Source organism: Salmo trutta, chromosome 11, assembly GCF_901001165.1.
Source record: "Salmo trutta chromosome 11, fSalTru1.1, whole genome shotgun sequence".
NCBI lineage: Eukaryota > Metazoa > Chordata > Actinopteri > Salmoniformes > Salmonidae > Salmo > Salmo trutta.
In genome coordinates this window covers 16093442-16106515 of record NC_042967.1, presented here as the reverse complement: position 1 = coordinate 16106515, position 13074 = coordinate 16093442, and the positions used below count along the sequence as shown (strand labels likewise).

The 13074-nt window shown below is 45.4% G+C and overlaps 1 protein-coding gene across 3 annotated transcripts in view; it reads left to right on the top strand.

The window, feature by feature from the left end:
- Positions 1–13074, top strand: part of gstcd (glutathione S-transferase, C-terminal domain containing) — a 66488-nt gene that overhangs the window by 33476 nt on the left and 19938 nt on the right. For 2 of the 3 annotated variants that reach the window (XM_029766376.1, XM_029766377.1), the window contains exons 7-9: positions 11037–11164; positions 11567–11611; positions 12147–12275. In XM_029766376.1, the coding sequence (XP_029622236.1) occupies positions 11037–11164; positions 11567–11611; positions 12147–12275 (302 nt within the window). The remainder of the gene's footprint in view (positions 1–11036; positions 11165–11566; positions 11612–12146; positions 12276–13074) is intronic. The other variant, XM_029766378.1, reaches the window with a different exon arrangement.

Here is a 13074-nt window from a genome sequence, read left to right as displayed (position 1 = left end):
GGGGCACTAAAAACGCAAGAAAGCCCATTAGGCCTCTTTTACCAGAATGCTAACAAAATTGTCACAAACTAATTGCAAAATCACATAGACGCCGTTAGCTAAATGCTAACGAGCTAAAAAAAAAAGTGAAAACGAACATAAACGAATTGCAAAGACAGGCAACTCCAGCTCATAACATTATACAAGCATAGCTAGTAACTACCCAATGTTGTTTTCGGTGAGTGTGGACAATTACAAGTGAAAGTGAACAAGATAAATTGTGCAAATGAACAAAGTTGTGACGCATGCTTTTCTGAAGGAAGAGCAGCGTGTGTACATGGAGCAGATGGGAGAAGAATGGAGGAGAAAAAATGGCAGCTGTACAGAACTCATCCAGAGCTCTCTTTGACTTCTGGCAGAAAGCCATTATAAGATAGAATTTAGTAGTGAATTGTATACAAGTGTAACTTCATCACCTCATGTGCGCCGCACAACCGACTCGCCGATAGATATAGAACGCTATGGACTCACCGGCTCCTGCTTTCTCCCGTTGTGCTATTTTCAAACAAACACGTGACTGGCGCAACTGTTCTGGGGAACTACGGGAAGCTTCATAATGTGACGGGTGAATTGAAGAACACACTCTGCTTTATCTCCTAACGTATTGCACAAGTTGACTGCAGATAATAACTTGAAAAGTAGCTACAAATATTCACATGTATTGAAAAACTTCGAAGAGTTTTGACTTTTTCCAAATACCCCGGTATATATGGTATACCGCCCAAGCCTACCCCTGTGAGCTTTTCAGTTTTTCTGCCTCTGTTAATGTCAGCGTAGTACTCTCTTCTGCTTGTTAGCCTTGACTTAAGTGATTGTGTGGTGGGAAAAATCTGTTCTAGGGCATTGAGCGTGAAAAGGTTTTAAAGGCCTCTCTCTAAAGCCTGAAATATCACTTTGCCAAGTTGATAGGACAACTTTACACTTTAAAGTGTAATTTTACTCATCGATATAATGTGTGCTTCCTGTCGAACACTGACTTGATCATTAGGCCCAGTGCTTGCAAATAATATATTAAAGTAATATAGCCCATGCTCAATTTATTTAAAGCTTACTTGGATGTATGCTGCTTTTATGTGATTATATATGGTTGTGCTACATGCTTCCTGTTTTTACATTGACGTGATCAGTGCTTATGAATAGGCTACGTAGAAGGAATAATATAGCCTATATGCATTGTTAGCCTACTTAGATTATTTATGTATGCATACTTATGTCAGCCCAGTCTGTTTTGTCTTTGAACCAGCATCTTCCTCTCTCTGATGGTAGTGGTGGGAGCACTCATCCAGATCCCTGTGATCTAAACACGGGGCCCCCTAGCGAGGCTACCCACTGTTTATGTTCTGATCAATCTGATAGGGCCCTAGTCAGAGTTCCGCTGCGTCTCATAGGCCCGTCACAGAGCTGCGGCATCAGAAAAGGAAGAAATAAAGGCTCTGTGCCAGGAAAAAAAGCCAGCAGGGATCCTGCTCTCCTGTCAGTGTGTCAGCCCAGAGGCCGGCCCCGTGGATCCCCAGGCTCGCCTGACTAGCTAACCCCAGCAGGGTGGCCCTACTCCGGACCCGACTGGGAAAGGTGATCACCCCTCCCCCCTGGCATCCATCCAAGGCTAAGAATCCCCTAGGCCTCACCCTGGCTGTCGTCTCTGGCTGTCTGCCCAGTTGTCATTATCACCACCAAGAACAGATATGTGGCAAAGTTATCTTCCTCAAACACACACAACACAAACACCACCAGCAACTCTGTTACTGCTCAGCTAGTCCGCTCACATAGCAGAACTCAGTGTAAGGTTAAACAGCAGGGGTCGTCTTTCAGAAAGAAACCCGCAATCAGATCCCATCAGACTTACCAAACAGGTGAACTAGCTAACCCACTATGTGAGCAGAATGACGTCTAGGAGGTCAAGTCAAGGGGGAGGAAAACAGAGGAATGACTTTGCGTTTCATACATCAGCAACAATAAACAAAGTGGTGGATCTCTGTGGGTGGCCACTGTCTCTGTGGGTGGCCACACACACATACACACACATCCGTCTCCACTGCCTCCGAGCGTACGTGACTGACTGTGACCGCGCTCCTCTCCGTTGGATGACCTCCATCTTGCTCCACTAGAGGAGAAAGGGTTTATGGGTAGTATGTTGCGGCGACGGTGACTTCTGGTTGGCTGCCCTTGTCCTCCTTATCTCCTCCACTGTTGTTATGGCGGCACAACACACTCTGCTCAACAGATTGTTCTATGCTATAGGCTAGCTCCTGTACCTCGCCTTTGACTTATGCTAGTTTCTCTATGCTATAGGCTAGCTCCTGTACTACGACTTTGACTTGTGCTAGTGGCTCTATGCTATAGGCTAGCTCCTGTACTACGACTTTGACTTATGCTAGTGGCTATAGGCTAGCTCCTGTACTACGACTTTGACTTATGCTAGTGGCTATAGGCTAGCTCCTGTACTACGACTTTGACTTATGCTAGTGGCTATAGGCTAGCTCCTGTACTACGACTTTGACTTACGCTAGTTTAATAATATGTCTCCTGTCTGTCACTCTGTTTACAATGGTAGCAGTTGTTTCTTTCCCCAAAGCACGTACCCTACCATAAATGCCTCTTCGGTGAGTCTAAATGAGAACGTCTGTTCAGACCGTAAGATTGTGTTTCGCAGTCACTGCAGTGTCTGTTTTTCTTTCGCTGTCTTTTCTTCTGTCCTTGTGTCCATAAAATGGATGATATTGATAGAGATGAAGTCGGTGGTAGAATGTGGGATGTGGTCCACCTGTCACACAGGTGTCGGCTTTGGCTTGTTTTGAGCCCTCGCCTGATGACAGTCGCAGGCTGTTGATGATATACTTCACTGTTGTCGCTGTGACTGATTTACAAATTGGCTCTGACTTTTAAACCAAATAGGAATGTAGCTGTGGGGGGAGTGCATAAATCAATATGTAGATTGTCCTCCTTTCACTCCACAATCCCTCCTGAAATACAAGGAAGATGGTTGAGTAACCTACCGTTGTTTTCAAGATCCACCATATTATTAGGGCTTCTATTAAACCACCGTGCATAGACAGAGAATCCAGAACAACAGTATTTTACAGTCCAGACATGTTTTCACTTTGGAGGTTACCCTCAACCTAATAACCTGTACCCAACCTGACAACGCCAACCCAACCTGGCAACCGACACCCAATCTTATTTGGCAACATAGTCTGACGTGATGCAGCCCTCAGCTATTCGTTACCTTTGGTTGCCCTCATTCAGATTAAGCAGCATGAATCATCATAGTTATGCAGCATGCTTGGATCTGTAGTCAACATAAAGCCTGCATACATTCCTATTGTCTGCTAGGGGGGTTTGTACGTGGGAAATCCATATAACATGTACTGGCTGACCAAACCTATACTTCCACAGTATTAGCATAGCTCTCCTTGCAAGGCAGTAGCAGTAATCAGTATTGTGTCATATTTTGTGTCAATGCGATGTTTTTCTCTGACTAGGCTATGAGTAAATCCTTTGCAACAAAACAGGTAGCTCAGATCACAGAGAGACCTACTATTACAGCTGATTTATACCAGTATTATTTATCATCTCAATCCATGGGTTTAATGAGATGCGGTGCCTGGGCCACCCTTTAAAACAGACAATCCTATTCATGAGCTTTCCGGACTTTGAAAGCGAGTTTGTGAGGCTTTTAGTCAAGCTGGGTGTCCAAGTCCTGCCCTATTTTTCAGAGCAGACGTAAGAGGCCCAGCCTAGCCCTGAGTGTGTGCCAAAACAAGAGAAGAGTGAAATGTCTAGCTTTAATTTCAGAGATGAGGGGGGAGTTGGAGGAGAGTGTGGGATGGGGTTTGGCTCATTTCATGGGAAAGGAGACGTCTTGGCTGGGTGGACTACAGTCCAGTCCAGCATGTGCACTAATCATGACCTGGTGCCTGCTGGGAAAACAACAGAAAAACAACAACGCGTTATCACACTAAACCAGAACACCAGGAATATTCTATTTTATTAGAAGCAGTACTTGATTGGATTAATGGCTGAAGACTGTAGGCTATATCAGACAGTGGATGAATTAACTGCTAAGGAATTGCTTGGTTTTTTTGGGTGCACAACTACAAAGGATAGAGCATTGTAACTACAGGTGTATAAGGCTATTTTAGCACTTGTTAGTCTTAAGTAGGCAGCCAAGCAACCGCAATTAGTGCGAGCAGACGTTGTTTGGTGGTTATTAGATCCGGAAACCTTAAATAAAAACTCCCATTTAAAATTCTCAGGGCGTGAATGGGAATGGGATGCAGCCATGTTGTTACAACCGTCATTATAAAATTAATTATACACCCTCTCTCTGCAGTCTCCAACTCCAGCCAGAATGTTTCAGGTGTGCTCACGCATACCCGAAAACCCTCTGTCAACAAAGGGACGAAGGAAACCAGGAAACCGCCTGAGGTCCTGGATAGTTATAAATAGGTCTGGCGCTTCGCCCTTCCCAGGATGTGTGTGCTTTGCCCTTGAGTCGTTCCACCTCAAAAAGCACTAGAAAGACGATTTCAACACCATCTCAGATTGTTCTGAAATCATTTCTGTAGTTAGAAACTGATATTTTAGCATTCCTGAAACATTATTTTGTTGAAAGATAAATCAAATGATCTTTTCTGTTTCTAACTACAGAAACCATTTCAGTGCAGTCTGAGATGGTGGGTGTCATGGCTTGTTGGATTGAAACGACCCTCTTCACACCTTCCCAACGGTCCTCTTTCTAAAACAAACTAAGGAGATCTTCCCATGCCATACCCTGCCTTACCTTACCCTGCGTTACCTTACCCTGCCCTACCTTACCTTACCCTGCCTTACCTTACCCTGCCTTACCTTACCCTGCCTTACCTTACCCTGCCTTAGCTTACCCTGCCTTACCTTACTCTGCCTTACCTTACCCTGCCTTACCTTACTCTGCCTTACCTTACTCTGCCTTACCTTACCCTGCCTTACCTTACCCTGCCTTACCTTACCCTGCCTTACCTTACCCTGCCTTACTTTACCCTGCCTTACCTTACCTTACCCTGCCTTACCTTACCCTGCCTTACCTTACTCTGCCTTACCTTACTCTGCCTTACCTTACCCTGCCTTACCTTACCCTGCCTTACCTTACCCTGCCTTACCTTACCCTGCCTTACCTTATTCTGCCTTACCTTACTCTGTCTTACCTTACTCTGCCTTACCTTACCCTGCCTTACCTTACTCTGCCTTACCTTACCCTGCCTTACCTTACTCTGCCTTACCTTACTCTGCCTTACCTTACCCTGCCTTACCTTACCCTGCCTTACCTTACCCTGCCTTACCTTACCCTGCCTTACTTTACCCTGCCTTACCTTACCTTACCCTGCCTTACCTTACCCTGCCTTACCTTACTCTGCCTTACCTTACTCTGCCTTACCTTACCCTGCCTTACCTTACCCTGCCTTACCTTACCCTGCCTTACCTTACCCTGCCTTACCTTATTCTGCCTTACCTTACTCTGTCTTACCTTACTCTGCCTTACCTTACCCTGCCTTACCTTACTCTGCCTTACCTTACTCTGCCTTACCTTACCCTGCCTTACCTTACCCTGCCTTACCTTACCCTGCCTTACCTTACCCTGCCTTACCTTACCCTGCCTTACTTTACCCTGCCTTACCTTACCTTACCCTGCCTTACCTTACCCTGCCTTACCTTACTCTGCCTTACCTTACTCTGCCTTACCTTACCCTGCCTTACCTTACCCTGCCTTACCTTACCCTGCCTTACCTTATTCTGCCTTACCTTACTCTGTCTTACCTTACTCTGCCTTACCTTACTCTGCCTTACCTTACTCTGCCTTACCTTACCCTGCCTTACCTTACTCTGCCTTACCTTACCCTGCCTTACCTTACCCTGCCTTACCTTACCCTGCCTTACCTTACCCTGCCTTACCTTACCTTACCCTGCCTTACCTTACCCTGCCTTACCTTACCCTGCCTTACCTTACCTTACCCTGCCTTACCTTACTCTGCCTTATCTTACCCTGCCTTACCTTACCCTGCCTTACCTTATTCTGCCTTACCTTACCCTGCCTTACCTTACTCTGCCTTACCTTACTCTGCCTTACCTTACTCTGCCTTACCTTACTCTGCCTTACTTTATTCTGCCTTACCTTATTCTGCCTTGCCTTACTCTGCCTTACCTTACTCTGCCTTACCTTACTCTGCCTTACCTTACTCTGCCTTACCTTACTCTGCCTTACCTTACTCTGCCTTATCTTACCCTGCCTTACCTTACCCTGCCTTACCTTACCCTGCCTTACCTTACCCTGCCTTACCTTACTCTGCCTTACCTTACTCTGCCTTGCCTTACCCTGTCTTACCTTACTCTGCCTTACCTTACCGTGCCTTACCTTATTCTGCCTTACCTTACTCTGCCTTACCTTACTCTGCCTTACCTTACCCTGCCTTACCTTACTCTGCCTTACCTTACCCTGCCTTACCTTAGCCTGCCTTACCTTAGCCTGCCTTACCTTAGCCTGCCTTACCTTACTCTGCCTTACCTTACTCTGCCTTACCTTACTCTGCCTTACCTTACTCTGCCTTACCTTACTCTGCCTTACCTTACTCTGCCTTACCTTACTCTGCCTTACCTTATTCTGCCTTACCTTACCCTGCCTTACCCTACTCTGCCTTACCTTACCCTGCCTTATTCTGCTTTAGCTTAACCTGCCTTACCTTACTCTGCCTTACCTTACTCTGCCTTACCTTATTCTGCCTTACCTTACCCTGCCTTACCTTACCTTACCCTGCCTTACCTTACCCTGCCTTACCTTATTCTGCCTTACCTTATTCTGCCTTATTCTGCCTTACCTTAACCTGCCTTACCTTACTCTGCCTTACCTTACCTTACCCTGCCTTACCTTATTCTGCCTTACCTTATTCTGCCTTACCTTACCCTGCCTTACCTTACCCTGCCTTACCTTATTCTGCCTTACATTACCCTGCCTTACCTTACCCTGCCTTACCTTATTCTGCCTTACCTTACCCTGCCTTACCTTACTCTGCCTTACCTTACTCTGCCTTACCTTATTCTGCCTTACCTTAGTCTGCCTTACCTTACTCTGCCTTACCTTACCCTGCCTTACCTTACCCTGCCTTACCTTACTCTGCCTTACCTTACTCTGCCTTACCTTACTCTGCCTTACCTTACTCTGCCTTATCTTACCCTGCCTTACCTTACCCTGCCTTACCTTACCCTGCCTTACCTTACTCTGCCTTACCTTACCCTGCCTTACCTTACCCTGCCTTACCTTACCCTGCCTTACCTTATTCTGCCTTACCTTACCCTGCCTTATTCTGCCTTACCTTAACCTGCCTTACCTTACTCTGCCTTACCTTACTCTGCCTTACCTTATTCTGCCTTACCTTACCCTGCCTTACCTTACTCTGCCTTACCTTACCCTGCCTTACCTTACCCTGCCTTACCTTATTCTGCCTTACCTTACCCTGCCTTACCTTACTCTGCCTTACCTTACCCTGCCTTACCTTATTCTGCCTTACCTTATTCTGCCTTACCTTACCCTGCCTTACCTTACTCTGCCTTACCTTACTCTGCCTTACCTTACCCTGCCTTACCTTATTCTGCCTTACCTTATTCTGCCTTACCTTAACCTGCCTTACCTTACCCTGCCTTACCTTACCCTGCCTTACCTTACCCTGCCTTACCTTACCCTCCCTTACCTTACCCTGCCTTACCTTACTCTGCCTTACCTTACCCTGCCTTACCTTATTCTGCCTTACATTACCCTGCCTTACCTTACTCTGCCTTACCTTACTCTGCCTTACCTTACTCTGCCTTACCTTATTCTGCCTTACCTTACCCTGCCTTACCTTACCCTGCCTTACCTTACCCTGCCTTACCTTACTCTGCCTTACCTTACCCTGCCTTACCTTACCCTGCCTTACCTTACCCTGCCTTACCTTACCCTGCCTTACCTTACTCTGCCTTACCTTACTCTGCATTACCTTACTCTGCCTTACCTTACTCTGCCTTACCTTACTCTGCCTTACCTTACCCTGCCTTACCTTACCCTGCCTTACCTTACTCTGCCTTACCTTACTCTGCCCTGTTGTCGTAATCTCCATCCGGAGCTCTGGGAATCTTGTGGTGTTCCATATCGGAAGTCTCCCCTCCCTGTAACAGAGTAGCATAATCCCCTGTGGGGTTAGAACTGAAGCTGATGATGACAGAGTTTACACACACACACAGTTCCTGGGAGACATGCCATTGGTATAACACCGAGTACATGCTGCTGAGTGACATCATGCTGATATGATATTACATCTTTCCAGCACTGACAGACATAGTAGTGCAGATTGACAGACACTCTGTCCGTAGCCAATCACTTCAGGCTACCAGGTGCACCATGCAACCTAACTGGAGTACCGGTAGTTCAGAGTTAAGTAAATAAATGATAGGATTAGTGCTTCCTTACAAGCTGAGGATTTGAAATGGATATGTCCTTTAAGGTTTTTAATTAACACTTGATTGGGGAGATTAATGGGTAAACTTATAGGAGTTGTTAGGTAATTTCCTCCGGCTGCATAAAGTGTGTGTGTGTGTGTGTGTGTGTGTGTGTGTGTGTGTGTGTGTGTGTGTGTGTGTGTGTGTGTGTGTGTGTGTGATCTCGGTGATACGTGCTGACAGTGTAGGAAACCAGCCACAGACCAGTCTAATAGATCAGCATGTGTTTATCTCTCTAAATTAGGAGTTGGACTTTGCTGTGGTTGCTCAAGACCCTTAGCTAATTCAGCTGTAAATAAGGCAAAAACACAGTCACAACTTCATCAGCCAAACTACAGTGTATAATAACTACTGTATAAGGCAAAAACACAATCACAACTTCATCAGCCAAACTACAGTGTAATAACTAAGTTATTATACACTCACTGCTGTTTCATACTATATTTTCATACTAAGTTTTTCGGTTTCTATTCTCATTCTACGTGTGAGAACGGTTCGCTGTGTGGAAATTCCTGGGTGTTGCAGAATGTAAATTGCTGGTTGCACAATTATGGCTATTCATCCGGGGCCATGTGGGTCACTGTCACTCCTCTCTGCTGCAGATGAGAGAAGGATAAAGAAGGATGAAAGACCCAGGTCCAGCTCTCTGTCTGTACTGGACAATAGCCTCTCTACTTCCGTCTAGTGCTGCCCCCTCTTCATCAACACTTTCATGCTTACAGTGGAGTGGTTGTTGGTGAGCCACGAAATGACCTCTCCTACCATCCCACTCATCCATCCCACAGGCCCGTACCCGAATAGTGGTGATAGAAATGTCTTGTGTAGAGTTAACATGATTCCCCATTCTACATGACAGAGAGGCATGTCTCTTCTACACAAAGCATTTCTATCTGAATACTCTGTAGTGTTGAATCCTCCTGAACTGGCCCCAGAGCCACGTCTCTGTTGTCTCTACTCTGTACTCAGCCTCTCATAAAACACTATCATTCATGTCAGCCTTATTGTTGGGCTTTGGCCCCTCGCGTAACTCTCGCACTCACCCTGCCTTCATCTCATCTCTCTGCATTGTACCACTCGTACCGTCCCAGGTTTACCATTCGGCTTTCAGCTTGTTTTGTTTCAGCCGTCATCCCACCGCGCAAGGCAATTGTCAATTAAGACCCCGAAGTGCTCCTCCAATCCGACGGCATAAAAGTGCTCAATAGTAGGCCTCACAGGAGGCCGGGCTGTTTAGTGGAGAACAGACGTGGATCTGAATAACTCATCTAAATGAAAAGTTGCTGCTGCTACCTGGTCAATACCACCCCATAGTTTTTGACGTGCTCCTCTCTTTGCTTTTTCCATTCTCTTGTACTCCTGGGAGCCGGTTTAATATGAAGCGGTGCGAGGTAAATAACGATGGCGAGGGTAAGGGCTGTGAAATTCCTTATTTGTATTAGTGTGAGGAGAATATAGACGTACCCCGCCGCTACTGTCGTCGCTTCTCTCTTAGCCCGCCACCCGGTGTGTGTGTGTTGTGTGTGTCGCCCGTATATCAATTTGCGGAGGCGGCAGTGATCTGGAGAGAGAAGGGAAGGCCACCATTAATGTGTTTCTGATATTCCAGCGGGTATCATAGCATGACACCGGGGTAAACGAAGCAATCATCACTCAAGATTTATGGGCCAGAAACGGTACCGCAGACGCACGCCACGCTTGGTTCACCGCCGCAAAAAAATGAGAGACAGGAGTTGGATGAGGCGGAACACGGGGATAAAAATGTGCATTGCGTTAATCACGTACATCCTGTGATGCTGCATACCATTAAAGTGGCTCTGTTTCTTTGCAGTAGCAGAAAAGTTTCCACTCCATTTTGGCTCTGCCGCTTGTTTTGTTTCATCCTGTTGAATGGTGTTTTGCACTCGGTCGGTAGAAACTGTTGTTGATGAGGGATGATTATGAGTGGCCCTTGTAGCTGGATTACAGCATGTACTGTATCATCATAGCTCTGTGCCTGTAAAACACAGTGTGACAGAATGTTGTGCACTTCAAAGCAGGGATACATGAAATAGGAACGCTCTCTGGCACTTCTGCATTCATATGAAGAAAAGAGAGCATCTTCCTGGGTAATAAAAGTTTTTTTATGAAGGTTCCTTCCTGAAACGAAAAGACAGAATGAAAGGGTAGAAGAAATAAAGCAATTCAAAACATGTTTGAAGGAGAACAGGAAATATGTCCCACCTGAATTGACCGTGCTGTGACTGGATACTGTTGATTCATCTTCCAGTCAAACATTGAAACGAAGCAAATACTTCTGGTATTGTACAGATATGAAGATGTTGATATTACCATCCCATCCAATACCTTCTTATTTCACTTATATGAGACTTACGTAAGTTAGTGAAGGCTCGTGGGTTCGATTCCCGCTGGGGACACCAATATTAAAGCACCTGATGAATGGCATATATTATAATTCTATTGCATAAGCACAACATTCCTTTTTACTGAATCTTCAGCTCTGTCTGCAGGGAAGATGTCTGACGTCCGCGCCGCGAGGAAACGGCAGCAGCTGAACAACCTGGTCGCCATGGTGACGGAGCTGGCCCGGCCGGGGGACACAGTGGTGGATTTCTGCAGCGGAGGGGTGCGTCCGTCAGTCCTTCCGTCCCTCTCTCTATCCTTCCGTCCCACTCTGTCCGTCCTCATTAGTCTGTCTGTCAGAAATCAGGATGAAAGGCTGCATTTCTTCTCTTATCTTCTTTCCCCTCTCTGTTTTTGAAAACCCTTGTTATTCCATGCACAGACAGACAGACAGACAGAAAGGAGGGAGACAGAGAGGAGAGTGAGTGGAGTGATGAAGGGAGTGTACAGTACACTTCACAGCAGTAGCGCTGACTGGGTGGGTAATGGGTCAATATTGGAATGGACAGAGCGGTAGGCCGCTACTGATCACCCAACCCCTTTGATGTGCTCGGCTCCTCTTTGAGCCTTGTTTTTCCTCCGTGTGCATTTATGTCTTGTCTTTTTCCGTGTTGTTTTTTTCCAGGGCCACGTCGGGATCGTTCTGGCTCACACGCTGCCCGACTGCCAGGTAGGTTGAAAGTTGAAACTGTCTTGTCTACCAAGTTGAAACTAGCTCGCCATTTGCTCGCATTAGGGTGGCTTGACATAATTGATACAGAGTTACACATTCGTGTTGTTTTTCCAGAGGATTTTAGATTTTCGAGCATGTTGTATCTCATTCATTTCTTTGCAAATAACAGTCTTAGTAGGAGAATTGTATTATTTTACACTGTAGAATTGTATTTTTTCCCCAAATAAATCTTAGACTTTTAGCCTATAGCTGTCCAGTAAGCTATTCATAACCTTGGAGGTAAGAGTCAACTAAGAGTAACGTTAGATTAGCAAAGTGTAAGAGGTAATAATATATAAATAAATAATATGCCATTTAGCAGACACTTTTATCCAAAGGGAATTAGTCATGCGCACATACATTTTTTACATATGGCTGGTCCCGGGAATCCATTTGTTTTGCCGTAACAAGAGCAATGCTCTACCAACTGAGCAACAGAGGACCAGAGTTGATTATCTAAAAGGAAGCGGTAATCTTGTATGGTTAACTGTAGGTGATCCTGATAGAGAACAAGGAGGAGTCTCTGGTTAGGGGGAAGGTGAGGAGTGCTGAACTGGGCCTGACCAACATAGGCTTCATCCAGGCCAACCTGGACTACTTCACTGGACCCTTCCACATAGGGGTGAGTACAGATGAATAGTATATTAGAACTTGTTTTTGATATAATATGGTCATTTAACAGATGCTTTTGTCTGAAGGGACTTACAGGACTGTCGACGTTGACAGTGGCACATGCATGCAGTTTGTGTGTCCCATAAGGAAATCAAGCCCACAACAAGGTGTTGCCAGAACTATGCTAGTCTAACCCACTGAGACATTCATATTCACTACACAGACATTAACACAGAAGCTCATTCCATCTCTTTTACTTGACGTACTTACTGTACACCATGAGACTTACTAGTGTCAAAGACAGCTTAACAAACGGTTTGATTTCACCAGTACTTCTAGATGGCTCATCTTCTCAAGTTGTCAATGTGACACTTGAGAGAAGACTCAGTTTGCACACGAAAGGAATCCTCCACAGTCTTGCTGCTCTCAAAGTGTCTTATCTACATTGTCACAGAGTAGAGCAGCAGGATTCCTTTTTTGTTCAGTTATGGATTTAGAATGATCTCCCAGAACTGGAACTTATTTTGCGACAAGTTTAGCCCACATACGTATGTTTGAATGTTTGAGAGGACACAAAGATGGCATTTCCTTAGAAAAACTTTTTACTGTTTATTTTGGTAACTTCTGCTCTCCAGTTGATTATAATGGGGACCTTGTCCTTCCCTTCTCTGAGGATTCTATCAGAAGAACATTACGGCCAAGCTTTTCAGTGCTCCGTTTTCATTAGAAGTACCTTTTTCTCCCCCGCCTCCTCTTCCAATACTTTGAAAAGAAAACACATTTCCCTTTTAATTGTTTACTTTGCAGAG